The 20,821-nt window shown below is 41.7% G+C and overlaps 1 protein-coding gene across 9 annotated transcripts in view; it reads right to left on the bottom strand.

The window, feature by feature from the left end:
• The window catches only part of Fbxw7 (F-box and WD repeat domain containing 7), a 161,854-nt gene that overhangs the window by 51,968 nt on the left and 89,065 nt on the right, over positions 1–20,821 (bottom strand). Inside the window, exon 1 of one of the 9 annotated variants that reach the window (XM_006232555.5) lies at positions 1,608–13,772. Coding sequence (XP_006232617.1) covers positions 1,608–1,754 — 147 coding nt within the window. The 5' untranslated portion in view covers positions 1,755–13,772. 9 annotated transcript variants of the gene reach the window in all.

Here is a 20,821-nt window from a genome sequence, read left to right as displayed (position 1 = left end):
TCTGACGTTTCTGGGAGTCAGAGGCAATGAGTCATGCCACAGTCAACGCTGTTTTAATAAAACAGAACCTGGACGTAGTGATTAAAAGACTGTTTCAAATCTTTAGCCATGTTCTTTACTTCTAATTTTTAGCACAACTTTTACTTCCGTACTTAGTTTTACCCTGGCATTGCAGCTGCACGGCTATAACTGAGCATAGTAACCTAGGAAAATCAGAGCAGTGACATCAGAAAATGTGCCGGGACCTCAAGGTCCTCTTTATTCTTCCTACAGGGTCAGCATCTATGTAGTTTCTAAACAAATACACAAAGTCCAGAAGTTCGTTACAAAATAAGAACAAGATAAATAAGAGAACAAAATTAACTTGGTTATTAATACTTTAATTGTTTAATGTAAAAAAGGCCTCATGTTTTTATGTTTGCTAATTTTTGTCTTTTAAACTTATTTGTGTTGGTATTTTCTTTTACAGAAGGAGTAAATTAATCACTTCTTTTACGAATGGCACTACAGCTGTCAGAGGCCTCTTGTAAAATCTCAAATGCGAGCAGTGATCTCACATCACAGCAGTTTTCAAACGTTCAGGTGAAAGACAAGGAAACCATGAAGACAGAACAAGTAGAAGAGGAAGAAGAGAAGAAACAGGACAAGAGAGCATTTTGGGTCCTAGTTTCAAAATTTAAAAGACATTGTTTTAACTTAATCTTCCAACATGGCTGCCACTTACTTCAGATAGAAGTTGAAATCACTCAAAAGGAACTAAGCTAATTAGACAGAAGTTGCAAAGCTTACTTAAGTCCCAGTAAATGTCTCTGTATATAGACAAAACTAGTTTTCTCCTGTTATGGACTATTCTCCTTGTCCCCTTCTGCTAAAACAAAGTAACTGTAAGAGTTACAAGACACAGACAACACTGATCAAACAAGTTCTTGTTTATTTTCAAAGAAACAGACAGACAGTCAGACAGACAGACAGCATAGGCACACAGACTCGCAGACACACTTGTGTGTTTGGGCCTACTGTGTTCAGGATCATAAACGTATTTCATATCTATAAATACATCACTATCAAATAATTCAAAATGGCAGCACCAGCTAAGTGTGAAGAAACACAAATTGCTAATACCACAGCTTCGGTGAGTCATACTGAAAACACCCTTGGCTCTGACGCTGACTGTACATTAACACTAGTTCTGTAAAGTTAGTTCAGGGTGGCTGCATATAAACTATCTCAGAGCACTAGATGCTGCATTTCCCACATGCGAGGCGAATACCAATGGCAGCTTTGGCTTTCCACCAAAATAAAAGCCACAAAATTGAGATCCTAATATTTATCAGCTATTTCAAGAGGTATCTTTCTCACATTTACCAGTTTGAGATAAGTATACAGGATTCTAATCTCAAGAAAAACAGACAAGACCAAAAGGTGGAGTGGGTACCCCTGTCAGGCTCCAGATCATCGCTAACGCTCTTGCTGTGCAAGTTTTCCCTGGCTACACAACGCACTGCTAGCTTTCCTCACAAACACACACAGGAGATCTGAAGCAGTGCTTCACCGGAAGAGAAACAGCACTTAAAAGAAACGTTCATGCTTTCAAATGTCAGACTTACCCGTCTCCGACAAAAGGGCAGGCCCTGGGCAATGATGCTAATGCTAAATATCTTCATCACAGTCTGATGAGGCAGAGGCTCTTTTGCACTTTTAAGATCAACAGGAACCAAGTCATGGTTCACAGGAGCTTTTCCAGGTTTTGACATTTTAGACTCCTCGTGGTTCGTGAACACTCTCTACATGTAATACAGGCACATTACTAAAACACTCACCACCAAACTGAAAAAATTACAGTAGTTTTAAAAGGCTGAGAACCCAAGGCCTGCTGCTGCTTTTGTCTTCCAACCTTCTCTTTGCGAGTGTCCTGACCTGTCTGAGGCTTGGTGAAGTGCAAACTGTCCTAGAATAGCCAGGAATTATAAACTCCTGAAGTGAGCGCTCCTGCTCCTGCCAGTCAAACAGCTGGTGAGCTCCCACAGCAAGGGAGCAGTGCAGACAGGAATGGGGCCGGCTGGGCTGCAGGGTCCTGGGATTACTCCAACTAAACAGCCAAGGTGCCCCTAGAAAGTGAAGAGTTCTACAAAATTCAAAACACACAACACTCTATCTTCTCTTAAATCTTCCTTTCTCAAATGTCACCGTAAGTGTCTGAAGAATGCTTTGAGTTGATTCAAAGTTAAGGAGTGTTTATGCATGTTAAAAACAACATGCTTGTCCAACCTCATCCGTATCCGTGGGTGCTCTTTCCAAGTGTCTGTCGGGGTGCTTTTCCCCTTTCCTTGCAGACTATTCTTTATCTCACGCTTACCAAGACAGTAAACATACCCCACCTCTCTGTCGCTATTAATAACCTTGAATCATCTTACTAGAGATTATCAATCTCAGTTTCTCTGTAATTCTCAAACAGTCCCTGATTCTATTATAATAGCCACATGACTGACTGAGGCACATAAACTGTTTATTATTTATAAAATAAATTATGATAGGCAGCGATCGCAGTTGCATTCACTTCTCAACACAAACATGCTCTAAGGAACCCACGGCAGTGTGTGCACGTTATCGAGGGCCCTGACACAGAGGTAGCTGACATGTTGGATGGAGCACATTCTTAGTGCTTAATTCCTCCAACACATCTGTCAGTACCCTTCCTAAAACACGGAGAAGGACCAGGGGATAATATCTACTTTTAAAGAACTTTCAACAGCTCCCTAATGCCCAATGTAAACTATGGAGGCGAAGACTCTACCTAAAAGTGTTACCAAGCTATCAGCTGCAGCATAATCTCAAATATTTCCTTAACTGACCACTTAGGCTGACCTCTATCTTGCAGCCAGGAATGACCTTGAACTGGTGATCTTCCTGCCTCTAACTCGCAAGTGCTAGGATTAAGGGTAAAAAACCACCTTGTCTGGCTTCTTCCCACAACCCCTCCCACTGTGGAATGATCAATCTTACTCTATAAGCAGACTAATGAAAAGAAAAGACAGTTTGTACATGAGAAATATTCCTAGCCCGATCCTGACGTTATGTTCTTAAACCAGGTCTTTCTCTCTAATATCAAATTTGAAATGTGGTTTAAAATGCAAACTCAGTGGCAGTACAAAGGGAAGCCCCAATACAATGGAAACACTGTAACTGCTCTGGAAAGTGGTATGACAGCTCCACAAACCTTTACACAAAGTCAACAGGTCACTCAGCATTTCCACTTCTGGACACACTCACGCGATTTAGAAGCAGGAACTTGACCAGAGGTACCATGATTGTGGCAGCATTATTCTCAACAATCACATGGAAATAACCCAAGTAGGCAAAGTGCTATACACACACAGCTGAATGCTGTTTTTGCCTTCAAGAAGACAATTCCAGTCTTGACACATCACTGAAGGTTGAGGCTATCACATTAAGTGAAACACACACATTACAAAGAGACAGGCGTCACATAACTCCACATATAGTCAAATACTTATGCAGTGTGTGGAGACAGTTCAGTTCACAGACAGAAAGCACAAGGGTGGTCCCCAAAGGTGTGGAGATGAGTATATTTAACTGCTACAGAGTTTCAGGGGGGGAAAGGGAGAGTTCTAGAGAGGGAAAGTGGTAATTGTTATGCAATATTCTGAGTATACTTAATGCCACTGAATATACATGGAGAAGGTAAAAACATTACTTTTTATGTTATGTGTGTTCAACTACAGTGATAGTGTAAAAGATAAATGATAATAGAATACAACAACAGTCCTTAACCCCAGGAATGGAGACGGCTTAGATAACGTCAGAGTTCTTGCTGCTCAAACCTGAGGACTGGAGTATGAAGCTTTGTAACCACCCACAAAAAAGCTGGGTGTGGCCCCGTGAGTCTGTAACTGTTGTGCAGGGAACTGAGATAGGAAGATCCCTGGGGATTGCTAGCCTCTACCCTAGCTCCAAGAGACTGCCTTATATCTCAAGGAAATAAGGCAAGGGGTGACTACACAGGACATCCAGTGTCTTCCTCTGTCTTCTGCATGGGAGGACATAGCACAGACACCCAAATACATCCACATACAGGTACACACATACACTTATTTTCTTATAAAATAATCTGTGAAGGGCACATGATCACAGTCACATGTCACTTCTAAACAAGGACATGCTCTACAAAATGCATGACAGTAAGTGCACAACATTAGTCCCCAACAAAGATCCAGGGTTAGGACAGAGAAAAGACAGTATAAGGACACTGGAAATCTATAAACTATTATGGCTAGGGGGGTTTACAAGTGATAGAAGAAACGTGTCTATGTCCCACCAGCCTCCCCAGACCCTGCAGAAGAAACGCTATCATCTCCCAGTCTGTGCCTGTTCTTTGACGCTCACTTTACTCTCTGGAGGAAGACTGATGTTTTGTTCATGTAGTCCCAACCCTTAGAATTATGTCTCCTTAGCCCTTTTGCTAATGTATCTATCTCCAGATATAATCACTATCTATTTTGCTAATATCACAATATAATTTTATACAGATTGAGATCTTTATTCTTTTTTTTTTCTCTTTTTCGGAGCTGGGGACCGAACCCAGGGCCTTGTGCTTGCTAGGCAAGCGCTCTACCACTGAGCTAAATCCCCAACCCCGAGATCTTTATTCTTAAAACAATGTTATTTCAGTGATAATCTCTGAAAACAACTAGCATTTCTAATTTCTTTCAGATACAGAGAAGATAGGATTTAAAACTAAATGATACTTCAGTGCTTAAACAAAAACAAAAATGAAAGAGGACAGTATATTCTGGGAGATTAGCATTCACTTTGAATAAAAAACATACCAAACAGGTCAGTTACAATTTAACTTTTACTTAGCCCACCGATTAATTAGACAGCACAATAAACACTGTCTACACTCACATTTACACTTAAAAGCTTCAAAGACCTGTAGAGCCACACTGTTCAAAAGTGCGTCCTTTTAAGATCTAGAGTCCCAGATCCAGTCAGTCTATGGGATCTTTAAAGTCTGATGCAAGTGGGGAAGGAAGATGGGAGTTTAAAGAAGCTGGCACAGGGAAAAACTTTACGTGAACATAAAGTTGTCTCCCTTAGTTCCTAAAGAACTAAACAACTATTATGAAGGAAAAAGGAGCTGCCTGTATTCCCATGATTATTTATGACAATAGAAAACACAGGAGAGAAAGTGAGCTCTGTTGTGTATCAGAACCTACATTTTCAGAAGCACCAGCTCTTTTAAGTTGGTAAGTAGCTGCCCTCAGCTGGACAGTGTGGAGTACTGCGGCTCTAGCAAACCTAACACTAAACTCAGTGTCCAGCCAAGTCTTAGAAGGACAGCTCTTTAGTGGTGATCAACGCAAGCTAACTTCGAAGTGTTTGTTCTTCGTGGAACTCTTATTTCTGAAGCCATGTTGTCAATCTAGAATGGAAATGTGAAAAATGTCAAACCTTCAAATACACAAGAAACCCCTGATCAACGAAGGACAGCCTGGACAGGGTAGAGAATCACAGCCACTGACATCAAATACACAAGAAACCCCTGATCAACGAAGGACAGCCAACCTGGACAGTGTACAGCATCACAACCTCTGACAGTAAGCTGGAGCCAGCTTAAGTACACAAGAAAACCACAATCCATGAAGGGCATGGTGGACAGCGTACAGTAACACAGGAAGCTGGTTTCTTAACACTGCCCAGGCGAGCCTCAAATTCCAGGACTCAAGCAATCTTCTCTCCAAGGATCCTCTTGCCTCGGCTTATACATGCAAGGCACCAGCCTTAAGAAACTGATAATAAGTTTTCACATTTTCTTCCAATGAGAAAAGTACTAACACATGCTACTGGATCTCAGTACTATTCAATGCTTCTGTGAACTTAAGCCACTCTTATCAATACCACCGTGTTCTTGGTGAAACAGGACATTATAGATACTTAAAATTAATAGCACTACTAAAGTGAAATAAATCAGACTACTTTTCCAATACAGAACATAGTACTGTCAACCTGTGCTGAATCAATTTTCCATCTTTCATAGCCTAGTGCCAAAGAGATGGGACTCTCAAACTACTGTCCAATAAGAAATTTATGAATGAAAATGGAGAAACTGAAACAAGCAGGCAACAGACACGAACCAATAAATCGTCTGCTTGTATTAATAATATTTCAACTGTAGAAAAAAACAGTTCAGCATAAAATTAAAATGTAACTATGTGCTGTAGCCCCTATACCTTTAGTATTCATGAAATGAAGTCAAATGGAAGAACTGTTATATAAAATTTAAAGTCCAGGCCGGGCAATAGTGACACACATCTTTAATCCCAGCACATGGGAGGCAGAAGCAGGAGGATCTGTTTGAGTTGCAGGCCAGCCTGGTCTACAGAGTGTGTTCCAAGATAGCCAGAGCTAACACAGTGAAACCATGTCTTGAAAAACTAAAAGCAGGGGTGGGAGTGAGGGGGTGGGGAGTTCAAAGTGATTTCTAAAGAAATTTGACACAACATTCAAATGCTCAGAGTGCTTGTCAATAAGCTCACAATTCCCAGTTACAGTTACTAGGGCATCCCACCATTACTAGTGTACTAGCAATACTGTGATATCCTAATGATCTTCCCTGGTATGTTTCCACATCTAAGCACAAAGGACAGACCGTATCCACTAACAACATGAGCAGACAGTAGCTTGGCTTCTGAAACAGAACAGAGTGTATAGTATATTCTACAAATTCACAAACTCACAGGGGTCGCCTAAGACCATCACAGATTGCCATTAGGATTTGTAACAGTAGCAAAATTATAGCTGCTAAGTAGCAATGGGAATAATTTTATTCCCATTTGGGAGTCACGGCAGCACAGGGAACTATATTAAAGGGTCATAGTATTAGGAAGGGCCAACGGCACAGCACACGTAGAACATGAGGTAAACTTGAGATTCTAGGTTCAGTGCCACCATGAGCTGGGAAACCCTAGGCTGGCTGCTTACTCCACACTTGATTCCCGCAGCAGGAGTATGGGACACTGCGAGGGAAGATTCTGTACTCTGGAGTGCATGCTGTAGCTTTATTAGTCTTGTGCACATGTCTCACAATGCTGGATTATCAGTTTAGTGAGCCTTCTCTTATCACAAGTTAGTAAAGCTTACAAAAAATATCCAAGGCCCACAACATGGTTTAGTACAGAAAGGTGCTTGCTGCCAAACCTGACGACCTGGGTTTGATCCCTAGAACCGGGATGGTAGGAAAGAAGCAACTCTTAAAGGTTGTCCTATGACCTTCATGCGTATGCCCCCTCCTCATATAAATATGAATAAATAAATAAATAAATGAGTGAATGTGATCTTTAGGAGCTTTAAAATAGAATACATGTAAACAAAACTCACTGCTTCAACTTGGTAGTGTATACTCTTTAAAAACTGTGACAATGTGTTAGATAGTGTAGTTGAAAATATTTTAACTGGAAAGAAGATATAGATTTAATGAAAGGTTTTAAAAATGGACCAAAAGATGAAATTCAAGAAATTAACACTACAATAAATTATATATTTTTATTTTCTTCTCCTGTCCACCATAATGACTCAGGCAATGACATACAAAGTGTATAGACAGATGACAGCTGTATTTTTAAATGTAGGCTTTGAAATTAAATCCTATATTTGTGTCTATGAACTATTTACTTCAAAACAAAATTCCCACTCTTTTACCAGGCATTTAAGGAACTATTCGAGATTATAACCTGAAGTCCCACGTTCAGATTAAGTTTTCCAAGTGTCTCATCAGTGCCCTGATGACGTCCTCTGTGTCTACAACACACTTTACTTCGTGACTAAGTTGAATTCGCATGCTCCACGCCGGGCTACCCCAGCTGTTAAACTGGCCTTACACAGCTGCTCACCAAGAATTCAGCTAGTGACTAATATAGCTATACCTTTAAGTCAGCTATGACAAAAATGGCGTTGTAATTACAGGTATTTCAATCATGCAAGAATTCCAACCCCGTGTGACGACAAAGAGCCTCAAGTAACTTTATCTTCCACAGTTTTCAAAATAAACACTTAAAAGTCTGTCATTTAAATTACTTTTATAAGCAAGTTTTAGCACAAATAACTCATCAACCTTTCAGCTATTTCTCCTGCAAAAGTCCTAAAGATTGTTTGCAAACCTGGAAATCACACTACTTGGTGCTTGCAGGGAGGCGAGAGGGGAAGATGTGTGTACACACCTTTAAAATATAAGTTAAATAAAAAAATTAGTATAGAAATATTTACTCTAAATAAAACAGTTTAAACATACAATCAAATGTAGGCTTTCATCCCTGGGGAAACTCACAGTCTCATGAATCTCAACATTAACTGTACAGCGGACATCTGAGTTTTCGTTTCTTCAATAAATAAGACACTAACTAGCTATCAGAAAAGGATAAATTAACTCAACTGCTATGATCCCAAATGTGCCCGTGTGGGAAGATCCTGAGAGTTAAGAAGTGAGAGGCTGTGGAGATGTAGCTCAGTGGGGTGAGCACTCGCTATGCGAACATGGGGGCCTCAAATTCAACCCCCAACTCCCATGCTTACATTTACAGACCTGGTGGGCACAGCATCTAAAACCTGAGTGCCCAGGTGGAGAGGAAAGGAAGGATCCTCAAGGCTTGCTGGCTGGCCAGTCTAGCAAACCTCAGGTGCAGTGAGAGGCCTGAGATGGAGAGGAATGAAGACCCCGGCTATCCATCTCCAGCCTCTACCTAAGAAAAGGCAAGCAGGAAGGAGACCGCAGATCAACATCGTACAGCATATACATCCTCAGAAGGAGAGCACAGACGCTACCACATCCTTCAGCACAGACTCTGTCAAAGATGATCACTATGGTACTCCTGTCTTCAGGAAAAGATCCCCTTTCACAGTAGGACCCTAATACTGCTTATTCTGAAGGGTGTAGTCCATATCCTCTTCACATAAAAAAAAAAAGAGGGGGGCAGACATTTTTATTAAAGGAACATCCTGTGACCACTTAGGCTGTCATTAATAAAAAGCTCAGCTAGCTTTTCACACTGAAGTGCTGTTTCCAAGTGACCTGTGCTCACAGCACAAAGCTCAAGGCAGCTCAGGTAAGAGGGGCAATCTGGATAAGCCCTGAGACTGCATGATGGGAAAGTGACAAGCCAGCCTTCCGACTCAGGCCCACTGCTTCACCTCATGCTGCACTCTGACTTGACAAGCATCCTGAATGTGCAGTGTGCCCGCCAGCAGATAACAAAATATACATAAAACAAAGGGCACCCAGTACACTGCTTCTCTGTGACCGGTTCCTGCAAAGCCTTCGCTGTGAAATGGCACCTATAGAGTCCTCATTATAATATGGCACCTAGGTGGCTTTCCAAAGAGTGTTAATTTCAATTTTTAACCACAGTGGAAAGGACAAAAGGTGATCCAAGACAAAAAGATGAGCTGCTAAGCTGAGGGTGGAGAATATTTGGTAACCATTTCCCACTTTGATAACTATAAAAAAAAAAATCAATCAGTTTAGCCAAGACTTCGGCTATTCTTCAAAATAAAATATAAAATGATAGAAAATGTCATGGTTTGGATTTCATCTGAGTTACTTTAATATAAGAATAAAATGAGCTCACTTTTAGGTTTCCCATCATCACACTTTCAACTTTATTTCATGAATAGTCAACTGACCACACGGTAGTTGACAGGTACAAGTAAAGAAAAGAAGTATGACATTTAGGCATTCTCCAGCATGACAGCAGAACAGATCCTGCGGGTGTGAACCCTCCTCCCAGCCACTGCAGGAATAAAACCTGGGCTCTCATCTCTCCTCAACATCTCCAGTCGGCCCCAAGTTCATCAATACTTTCTTTTACGTTCCAAATTCCTTGTAGTTTCATCATTAAGCAATTAATTACAGAAAGAGTACTTTACAGTTAGTACTAACTAAACTTAAATAGCCCACAGGTCAACTTCAACTTAAATGCCATAATCATTTAGGCAGAAGTCAGTGGAATAGTTTCAATTCACCAGACAACCTCTTAGAAACCAACAACGCGGGGTTGGGGATTTAGCTCAGTGGTAGAGCGCTTACCTAGGAAGCGCAAGGCCCTGGGTTCGGTCCCCAGCTCCGAAAAAAAGAACCAAAAAAAAAAAAAAAGAAAAAAGAAAAAAAAACCAACAACGCTTTGCATGACATGTCATCAAGCTAGCTTTAGCACAAACTTATAACTTTGAAATAATGACATTATGAAGCATAATCAGCTAATAGTTGCTGAAGACTCTTGTACTTGTCCTGGCTACCTTTCAGGCCTCAATAAACACTCTCAGTAATACTATGCGATAGGTACTACCACCATCCTTAATAACCCCAGAGAGTTAACAGGCTGGCCTTGACTAGCTATCTAACTGTAAAGATCAGTGTCTCCTGCTACTTGTGCACCGTAATGCACTTGTTATACATCCAAGGGTACAATCTGCTAAGGTACTCGTGAAACCAAGTAAGTGAGAAGGAGATACAGAGAGAACAGACACAGAACTCCTGTTTTATCACAAGAGAGGCACCAGTCTATGGACCAGTGTACTACAGACTTTAGGACAGCTCACTTAAAATGCATACTCCAGCCCTAGAGTTTGGCTAAGTAGTTCTGGGGTAGACTTTGCTGACCTGCACTTCTAATTAGCCCTCCAGATGTCTGTGGTGGTGTTAGTTCAGGATCACACTTTGAAGACTCCTGGGACTCAACTTCAGGAATGCCCAACCTATACGCTTTTATCAGCTTACCTCAACTCACTGTAGCTTGTTCCACCAGTCCTCTTCTGTCCTCAGCCTCACTTCTACTGCAGTGTTTCCACTGGCACTGGTTCTCACATATGATCCATTTTATCATGCTACTCCTAAATACAGACCACCTCAGACTCCTTGTGCAAGTTAGAATACATATTTCCTTTAAATGGGATCCCCTGCAGGCTGGAGAGATATTTTAGTGGTTAAGAGCACTAATTGCCCTTCTAGAGGACCTGAATCCAATCCCAACACACACATGATGCCTCATGATCATCTATAACTCCAGTTTCAGATGTGACACCCTCTCTAGCCTCTTAGGCACCAGGCCAAACACTCACATACATAAAAATAAAAACATTGATGATCATGTTGATGAAGAAATTAGATCACTTGGAAGTTTAACATCTGAAGATAATCTAATTCAAAAGGAAAACAGCCCATATAATACAGTTGTGGCACTCAACTGCTATTAATACCTATTTGTTGGACGAAACTATTTTGATTTTGCAATGAGTGAGAACACCCACTTTTCCTGCATATGATCTAGAATGAAGACGATTCATTAGAAAACAAAGCCACAGAAAGGAGCATGCAGCACATTAAGAAATCACAAGATACCATGTGAAAACGACATGCTTAAGAAAGCAAGCCTGGCGTCCCCAGTGCCTGGGCAGCGTGCAGTATGGCCTGCTCTGAGACAGAGCAGCACTACAAACACTTCTCACATCAGGTACCAACCCTTCTTCTTATCTGGCTTATGTTTTTAGCCATTTAAGCATTTTACTTTCACCAACATAATAGATGACTAATTTCATCACAAGCAAAAGGCGTCCAGTCACTGAAAACTCACATTACTCTGCCAGACATAGGAATATGTGTATTCTGCAGAGCAACAGACGAAGCGGCGAGTGCCCGTGAGAGCACACCAACCATAACCACATCAGGAGACAACACTGCTTATCAACAGCGGACCATAACAGCCATCGATATGAACAGGGACTAACCTGCCCCAAAATTTACATTGCCAAACCAAAAGTGGCTTAATAGTAAATGACAGCTCAGCCGGAGCAGCTCAGGGACGTGGTGCTTTTCCTTTGGTCGTATCAGAGTCCCGCCCTCTGTCCCCACGTTCACAGTTGTAGCTCAGGTGCTTCTCCTGGTCACGATCCTTGCCCAGTTCTTTAAAACAGTGTGAACACTGACTAGTGAGAAGGTCTCATGCCCCCCAGAATACAGAAATCAAAAGTGAGAAGTGTTCTAGTGTTCTATCACATAAACAGAGGCGAGAAGTGACAATCTCCCAGGATTCTGAACTTTAAGAAGTAGTCACCCATATTCTAAACTGTTCCTGATCCTCCTCACAGTCACACTACTTAGCTAGGGCCTAGACGCTGTGGTTCGCCACCACCACCAAACAAAGAGAACTGGTCAAGACTCTTTTCTTCAAGATGACTTGGTGCCCTCAATCCACATTAGTGCTAACGCACCAGGGACCTGCTCTTCTTTGCACATATGCTGAGGAAGCCCAGGGCATCATTGGTCATGGGAGGTCTTCTGATTGAAGATTGTGTTAATTCTTTTTTAGATGTTAATTCTTAAGAATTTTTCAAAAATGTACTCATCCTTGCAAAGAAAGTGAGTTTGTACATATGTACAAGATACATGGCTATCTTTTTGTTACTAAATGCCAAAATAAGAATATGCTAGTTTCTTGATTTAAAAAACACAAAAATATTATATGTCAATATATACAACTTCCCTTAATACTTATTCTAAATTGGGGCAAGAAATAATAGAGAGACACTAATATATTTAAATACATGAAAACAGCACCACTAACAAAGTGCTCTATGGCCCTCTAGTGTTCAGTTAAGAAACTTAAATGATTACATGTGTTTCATTGCCAAAATCACTTTTTCCAATTTACTAAGGACACTGCTAAATATTAATGGCAGCCGCCTTAAAAACTGAACATTCCTATCTCTTGTGTAGGCTTTCATTACTGCACTTTCTTTTGAATTACTATCCATGGGCTGAGTATGTAGTAAAAGAATTCTAAAATTCTAAAAATGGGAAGGCAGGGCAGAAGCAAAATGTGCAACACAGTTGGAAACACAATCCCAGCCGTTACTCTGCAGACAGTGACAAATGCTCCAACACTGAGATGGGAGGCAGAAGGCATGGAACAGCCAGTATAACACTAAAGAACACCATGGAGACTGCACTGTCCCACCGTAAACCTTTCACAGAGGTACAGCAACCAGGAGAGCGGTTAGGGAACAGATAAATGCAACAGGGCTGAGGGCTCAGAAACAGACCCATGTAAATGCAGTCTTTGACAGAGATGCAAAGAAAATCTAATGGAGCAATATTCGTCTCCATCACACCTGGGCCTCTGCATCGGCATCGACATCATCACGCACGGACCTTACACCCTTTCCAAAAGTTATCTTAAAGTAGACACAGACACACACGGAAAACCGAAGCAGATAGCCTTGACACTGTAGTTACAATGTGAAAGGCATTGTCTAGGAAGAAGTAATAGAAAAGATGGACGTCATTAAAATTAAACATTTTCTCTGAAAGACACTGTGGATGGAGTAAGAAGACACACCACAAACAAGTCAAAAATACTTGTAAAACATAATAAATAATGCTTATCTTTCAAACACATCTATAAAACTCTAAAAAGAGCATTGCCAGGAAAACAGTCTAATTTAAAACTGATCGCAAGTCCTGGGTACCTCACCAGAGATGTACTCAGGCAAGCATGTACCTGAAGCTGTGTTCACTCGTGTACCCACCTGAAGACAGCACAGCTCAGAGTGGCCCAAGCCCACAATGCTGACCACGCTAAGCACCAGCAAGGACACAGCATTTGCTGACAGGGAGAATGCAAACCCCACACAGGAAGAGAAGACACCCTGGCAATTCCTTATGAAAGCAAACACAGCTACAACTCTCCTCACGGAGTATTATACTGCAGCTCACGGCTGGCAACGTCTGGAAAACCAGAATATTCTCCATTCCATGAGTAGATAGATAAACAATGGAATATTATTCAGCAATAAAAAGGGAACTTTCAAGCCATGAAAATACACTAAAGAAACTTAATGAATGGTATTTAAAAAGGCAATCTAGGATTGCAAACTGTGTGATTCTGGTTACATGGCACTTTGGGGATAGGGATGCTGTGGAAATTGTGAAGAGACTGATGCTGGCCTCAAGCCGGGTGGATGGAGACTCAATGGGCTGACCTTGAGGATTTTTAGGGCAGCTGGAAACCTTTATAAAAACACCACACTGGTAAATGCATCACTACACATTTGTCCAAACTCAGAGTACTTAACACCAGGAGTGAAACCTGAGGTAAATGTGGCTTCTGCCTCATCGTTTGTAAAGCCTCTACCATTCTGGTGAGGGGCTCACTGTGGGGCATGGCATGTTGCGTGGAGACAGGAAGCATACGGGAGCCTCTGGGTTCCCACTCAATTTTGCCATTACCTTGAAAATAAAAAGGTTAATTTTAAAATGTTACAAAGAATGGCTAGTGAGGGAAAGCTCCACCCCATCCAAGCCCCCCAACCCCCCCACAAAAATCATTTCTCAAGTCTGGAGAATCAGTTGTTTACTCAAGGACAGACTTCCTTTTAAACGTAAGTCATTTCTTCCTATAAGGTTAGAGAAATGTGTGCCAGGGTCGCACAGATGAAACATGAAGTAAAGGTAAGCAGGCAGAATTTGTGCTAATGAAGCATCATTTCAGTTGTGTAAGGAAGAGGCCAGTTGTTTAATCTATCAAATTAACTACGCCACCGACAGAGTAATTCAGGGATCTACAGGGATCTCAGGCCTGCCCTTTGAAAAATATGTATCCACACTTGCCACAGGGACAGGGATTCAGTTGGGGTGACACTGGGGACCTGGAAACAGATGTTCCACAGTCTGCAGAATAACCAAAGCTGGAAATATTGCTTCACCGGATATTTCTATTTCAAGGAGTAAACCTGGACTGAAGTGAGCTCTCAGCTCCATACCAGCTCTGCTGCCAATCTGATGACCAACTGATTCCTGCTCGTGAGTCAGCTCAGCACCAGGCTGGCAGCTACCGGACTCATCAAGGACAGACACGTAAGGAATCCATCAGTATTCCAGAAAGTGCTCAGTAAATGACATCTTTATTTGCTTGTTTGCTCGAGACGGGGTTTTTCCTAGGTTCCCCAGCCTGGTATTGAACTCATGAGTTCGAGTGATCCTTGGGAAGAAAATACAAAGTGGCTGGGACTGAGGAAATGTGCCGCATGGCTACACATCACTATGATGGCCATCACTACTGACGCCATCTTCCACTGCACTGGTGAGGGCCAGAATAAGGACAAAAGATGGTGTGGTCGGTCGACTGCCCCTTAGCATTAGCATGCTGACTTAAGGGCATAAATTTTAAGAGTAACTTATCCAGAAAACAAACAAACAGACAGAAAGTTGATCCAGGGAATACACCAAATGCATTTAATATGACAGCAGTCTTCTATTGAAAAGACTGTCAGTGCTCTAGATGGAAATACAAGGACCAGAAAGAAAGAGGTGCTATTTTGTTTTTCACTATTTTATTGGGTTCTTTTATCCCAACCTTTATTCCACCCTAATCCCTTCCAATCCCCCAACACTATATAGGAGAAAAGGTTAGAGGGGAAAGGGGAGTAGACCTTTCAACCAACAAAATTGACTACTTCCTGCTGACCAGGGACAATGGGTTTTTGGGGCAAGTCCAATTTTCATCGGCAAGATTTCTCTAATTTGTCTTCAAACTACAACAATTTCAAGCAGGAGCAGCAGGAGGAGTAGCAGCCTTCTTGGGGCTCTGCCATTTACATCCTCTCCAGAGTCCCCAGGATCAAACTATCTGCAGCTGGTAAAAATCACTCCCCTGCTAGTGCACAAGGCAAATCATAATAACCTGCTGGGAAGTGGCCTCTTATCCCACACAAGGGATTAAAACAAAAACATAGTCACCCAACACAACTGGATTTTTTTAAGAAAGCAGAAGTCTCAGTACAGAGGTTTATATGAAGAACCATTCAATATAAAGAGGAGTGATGGCCTTACGTCGGGAGCTGACGACCCAGTCTCCTCCCTCAGTTTCCATTACAGAATGGCTTATAGTAACAGGTCTATGTCAATGGAGAGTCAGGAGCAGGAGAGGGAAGGACTGCTGTCTTCCTGTTAAGAGCGTTGGGCACCTCGGAATTATTCTAAAAATAGACTCTCAAACTGCGCTCTCACTTGCTCTCTCCCCCACCCCTCAGAATGAGAGATTTATGTTCCGTGGTGTAAGCCTGGGAATGAGAATGAGCCCTACTAGCTCGTATATTTGAGTGCTTGGTCTTGTTTTGTAAAACTGAGAAATATTAGGAGGTGTGGCCTTGTTGGAGAAATGAGTCACGGGGTTGGGAGGGGTGTGGTTTCAAAAGCACACATCACAAGACTTAGCCTTTTGTGCTAAGATGTGAGCTCTCAGCTACTTCTCCAGTGCCATAATGCCCGTCTGCCTGCCACCACACTCCCCACCATGATGTAAGTAAGTCCCCAACAGAATGCTTTCATTTATAAGTTGCCTTGGTTATGGTATCTCTTCACAACAATAGTAAAGTCACACATAGAGAGCTAAAAGCTTTCCGGATCACACTAAAGAATTAGTTCACAAAACCACATACTAAAAAATGTTTCAGCTGGAGAAACGGCTCAGGAGTTAAATACCTACTATTCTGCTAAAGATGCAGACTCCAATCCCCAGAATCCCCACCAGGCACCAAGAGCTGTCTTAACTCCAGCTTCAGAGGATCTAGTACCTCTGATGTATTCTTTAAATTAAAGTATTCTTTTCATTAATATAAGTATTAATTAAAGTACTCTTTTCATTACTTTCGTGAACAGGATATAGATTAAAAATAATCTGATTCACACAGATTTAAAATATATTTTGAGCAATTATAGTTTCAAATGTTAAATATTTTTAAAACTGTGTTAATAGAAATCAATTACAAATTTATCACAAGTTAACATTTATCTGTAAGGCCTACAGAGCACTTGAGCAGAAACTTTATGGTTAAAATTTAGGAGAATTTGTCAGATTCACTGACAAATTCTACAAGTAACAGCATATGGCCTGATGACTGACGAGGGCGGTAACTCTTTGACTAGAGCTTATTTTCTTCTTAGTGAGGCCAGTTAATTAGGTTCAGCTACTTGCATACGTTTGGCTAACGTATTAGCCTGTGTCTGCTTATTTCTCCAAAACCTTTTATGTTAGCAGTGTCCTAACAATTGAACAGTGAACATCACAAACAGATGCGTGTGTTGTAGAGAATGACCTGCATTTGAGGGATAGATACAGACAAAGCCAGGTCACAGGCCTATACATACACATAGCCTCCTTTCTCAGGCATTATGCTACCCATTTTACATACCTGCTTTTACTTAATCCTTAGAAAACTCCTGAGGAGAGGCATCATGGTGGAGATGAAGAAGAGTCTGATGGGGCTATTACATGTGCTCAGAGAGTCAGTAAAAGAGGGAAGCCTGAGCTCAGGCGCCATGAGCTAGCTACCACTCTCCCACCTCATCCCTCACAGCCTGCCCCTTCCCTGGTTCCATCATCTCCCCAGACTCTCAATCAAGTTAAGCCAGACCTCACTATGTTTCCATTTCTTCCTATTTACAAGGCAAGGACCTACTCACAGGGCTGTGCGTGCCGGCATATGTTATATGAGACAACTACTGTCTGGACATGCCTAGACCTAACACAGCTTCGAGTTTATAGAGTTATGGACAAAACTAAGCCGTGCACCTGCTGAGAAGAACATCATTCTCTCGAGTGTAACTTAACTTAGTTTCCCTTGAAGTTTCAGCTGTTGGGCATAGTATTACATAGTTTTCCAGCAGTTCCAGCTCTAAGAGGGCAGTCACAAACCTGCTACCTTTATGCTGCTGATCTAAAGCCCTTCTCTCTGGTCCCCATGACTATAGGCATGTGCAACCAGACCTGCTCATCCTCCACTGTCTAGAGCCTAAAGACACAAATGTATTCACTATCTACTCTGCATATGTATTCATGTGTATACATGTGTGTGCCTGCATATTTGTAGTTCTTTCTGGAAGCAAATAGATAAAAACCATCACTAGAAAGAATCTAATAATTAGAGATAAAGATGGAGTTTCTTCAGAAATGACTTCCCAAACACACTTGTTTCCATGAAAAAAATCAGGAGGATAAAGACCCGACCTCTGGTAGTCCCATTTGCTTTTCTTGTCAGCTGAAAGTGAGCTGATAAAGATAAAACAGAAGCAAAAGTTAATAATCTGTATTTTAGATTATTACATGCCAAAGACTCAATCTGAGCTGAGAATCTCTTGAGAAGATAATTTTTAAAAAGCCACAGTAGGCTGGCACAGTTAAACCTGCAGAGACAAACAGAACTGGCAGAGCAAGCTGGCTCTAGAACTCGGGAAGACTTGTCCACTGAGACAAACAGCCAGCATGGGACAGACTCCAGAGCCTCCGATTCCTTCTTTTCATGCCTTTCTTCCTCTTACAACTTAGGTTTGTGGCCTCATATTTTCTATAATGTCGGATTAACACAAGAAGAGCAGCTGAGTCCTCAGGGGGTTCATTATTAAACCCATCACACTTGGAAATTCTGCTTTTCTGTTTGTTACATCCTACCATAGGGGGCAGCATAACACATGGAAAGAGAAAGGGCTCTTAGAAACTGGGCAGATCAAAATTGAAATCTATTGTTATGTTACCCAGAACATGCACATGTCTGTGCCAGATAGGGTCCCAGCACTGAGAGGAAACATGGACATAAGCCCCATCCCTAACCTAGAAGCTATCTGCGATTGGTAACCACTTGCAAATGAAAGTTTAGTTTTCTCCAACAGAGTCTCACTGAGGAAACAAACCACTTGCTGTTAAGGGCTGGTCCAGTGCCCAGCAGTCGCCGGTCAACACAAACAAACGAAACGGCATCTTTGGAGGGTCTCTGTCTCGTCATGTTTTGTCAAAGCGTCTTCTTCTTAGCCCTACAGATCCTATGCATACACACTGTGGCTTCCAGCTCTGCGCTATTGTAGACTCCTATGTGCACAAGCGTGTATGGCTCCACATCTGTATGTGTTCCGCACGCTTCAGCTCCTTTTCTTCTGCTGTCTGATTATTTGGATTGATCGTGCTCTATTATTCCTCTTTAGATGCCAGAAAGGGTGTGGGTTCAGATGGAAGGGGGTGAGAGGGCCTCAGAGTTGAAGGAAGGACGCATAGTCAGAATATATTGTTTAAAAAAAACTATTCTCGGGCTGGAGAGACGGCTCAGCGGTTAAGAGCACCGACTGCTCTTCCAGAGGTCCTGAGTTCAAGTCCCAGCAACCACATGGTGGCTCACAACCATCTGTAATGGGATCTGACGCCCTCTTCCTGTGTGTCTGAAGACAGTGACAGTGTACTCACATATACAAAATAAATAAATAAATCTTTAGAAAAACAAACCAAGCCTCCTATGCTTGAGGATGGTTAAAAAGAAGAAAAAAAAAACTGTTCTCAAGAAAAGAAAAATAGGGGTTGAGGATTTAGCTCAGTGATAGAGCGCTTGCCTAGAAAGCACAAGGCCCTGGGTTCGGTCCCCAGCTCCAAGAAAAAGAAAGAAAGAAAGAAAGAAAGAAAGAAAGAAAGAAAGAAAGAAAGAGGAAGGAAAGGAAGGAAAAGAAAGAAAGAAAGAAAGAAAGAAAGAAAGAAAGAAAGAGAAAGAAAGAAAAAGAAAGAAAAAGAAAGAAAGAAAGAAAGAAAGAAAGAAAGAAAGAAAGAAAGAAAGAAAGAAAGAAAGAGAAAGAAAGAAAAAGAAAGAAAGAAAGAAGGGAGGGAGGGAGGGAGGGAGGGAGGGAGGGAGGGAGGGAGGGAGGGAGGAAAAAATAGAAAAAAAATCTAAACAAAGGGTGGTGTGGAGTGAACCACTGGCTCTCTATAACCTGTTCACTTATCTATTTCAGGAATGTGCAAACGGTTTGTATTTAATAAACAGCAATATCAACTACCATTAGCCTTGACCTTTAATATTAGAATTTAGAATCTGTTTATCTAGTATCTAATATAATCTATACTGTTTACTGTATGTTCCCTTAAGAACAAAACTTAATGGGATTGGGGTAGTCTTTGTTCTCAAGAGGAAACACGCCTTTCTTACAAAGAACAGAGACTGTTCCCTACAACTAAGAGTTAACCCAAACAGGTCTGCCAATCACCTACACAGAAAGCACCTCAAAAACCTGTCAGGAGTTCAGAAATGCTAAAAACTAGTATAAAGTCTCCCTTAACACACTGGCCACTGTTCCCACTCACCACTTAAGGGTGCCCGCCCACTTCTCTAATCAAAACATGCTATCTTCTCTACATTTGCAAAAAGGGAAGCTCAGTGACCAAGGGGAGCAGATTGTCCTTAGTTCGACAGTGTCCGCTATGTTCTGTAGACAACACGCTTTTCCTCGGTGATGTAGAAATACTGGGGAATGACACATTAAGTCTGGCTGCCGTCAAGGCTCATGGAGACGTCTGTCTACATGGATATAGACACGCTGAGGAAGCACTGAGAAAGTGGAAGGTGTTTTCTTCCTTTCAAGTCTTCTGAACAGCCTATCCCTGACTCACATTCACCAGACAGCCCAGGCCGGCCTGAAATCTGCAACAACCTTCCTGCCCCGGGTTGAGACTTGTGTGCCACCACACCTGACTCTAAGCCAGGGTTTTCATCTCAGTCCCTGCTCCTTTCAAAGGACTGAAACCAAACTGCAGCCCAGGACACTGTACATTTTGTTTTTATAGTGATCAAAGATGTAAGGGTCTCCAAAAGGAATCAGTACAAATTTCTCCTATTACTAGAGCTGGGCATGTGAAGTCTTCTTAATACAATACAGGAAACTTTAAAACCATCTTTTGAGTAGTTGAGGCAATGTCTTCTGCCTTGAATTCATGATCTTCCT

This window comes from Rattus norvegicus, chromosome 2 (genome assembly GCF_036323735.1).
Source record: "Rattus norvegicus strain BN/NHsdMcwi chromosome 2, GRCr8, whole genome shotgun sequence".
Classification (NCBI taxonomy): domain Eukaryota; kingdom Metazoa; phylum Chordata; class Mammalia; order Rodentia; family Muridae; genus Rattus; species Rattus norvegicus.
This window is presented reverse-complemented; position numbering and strand designations above follow the sequence as displayed.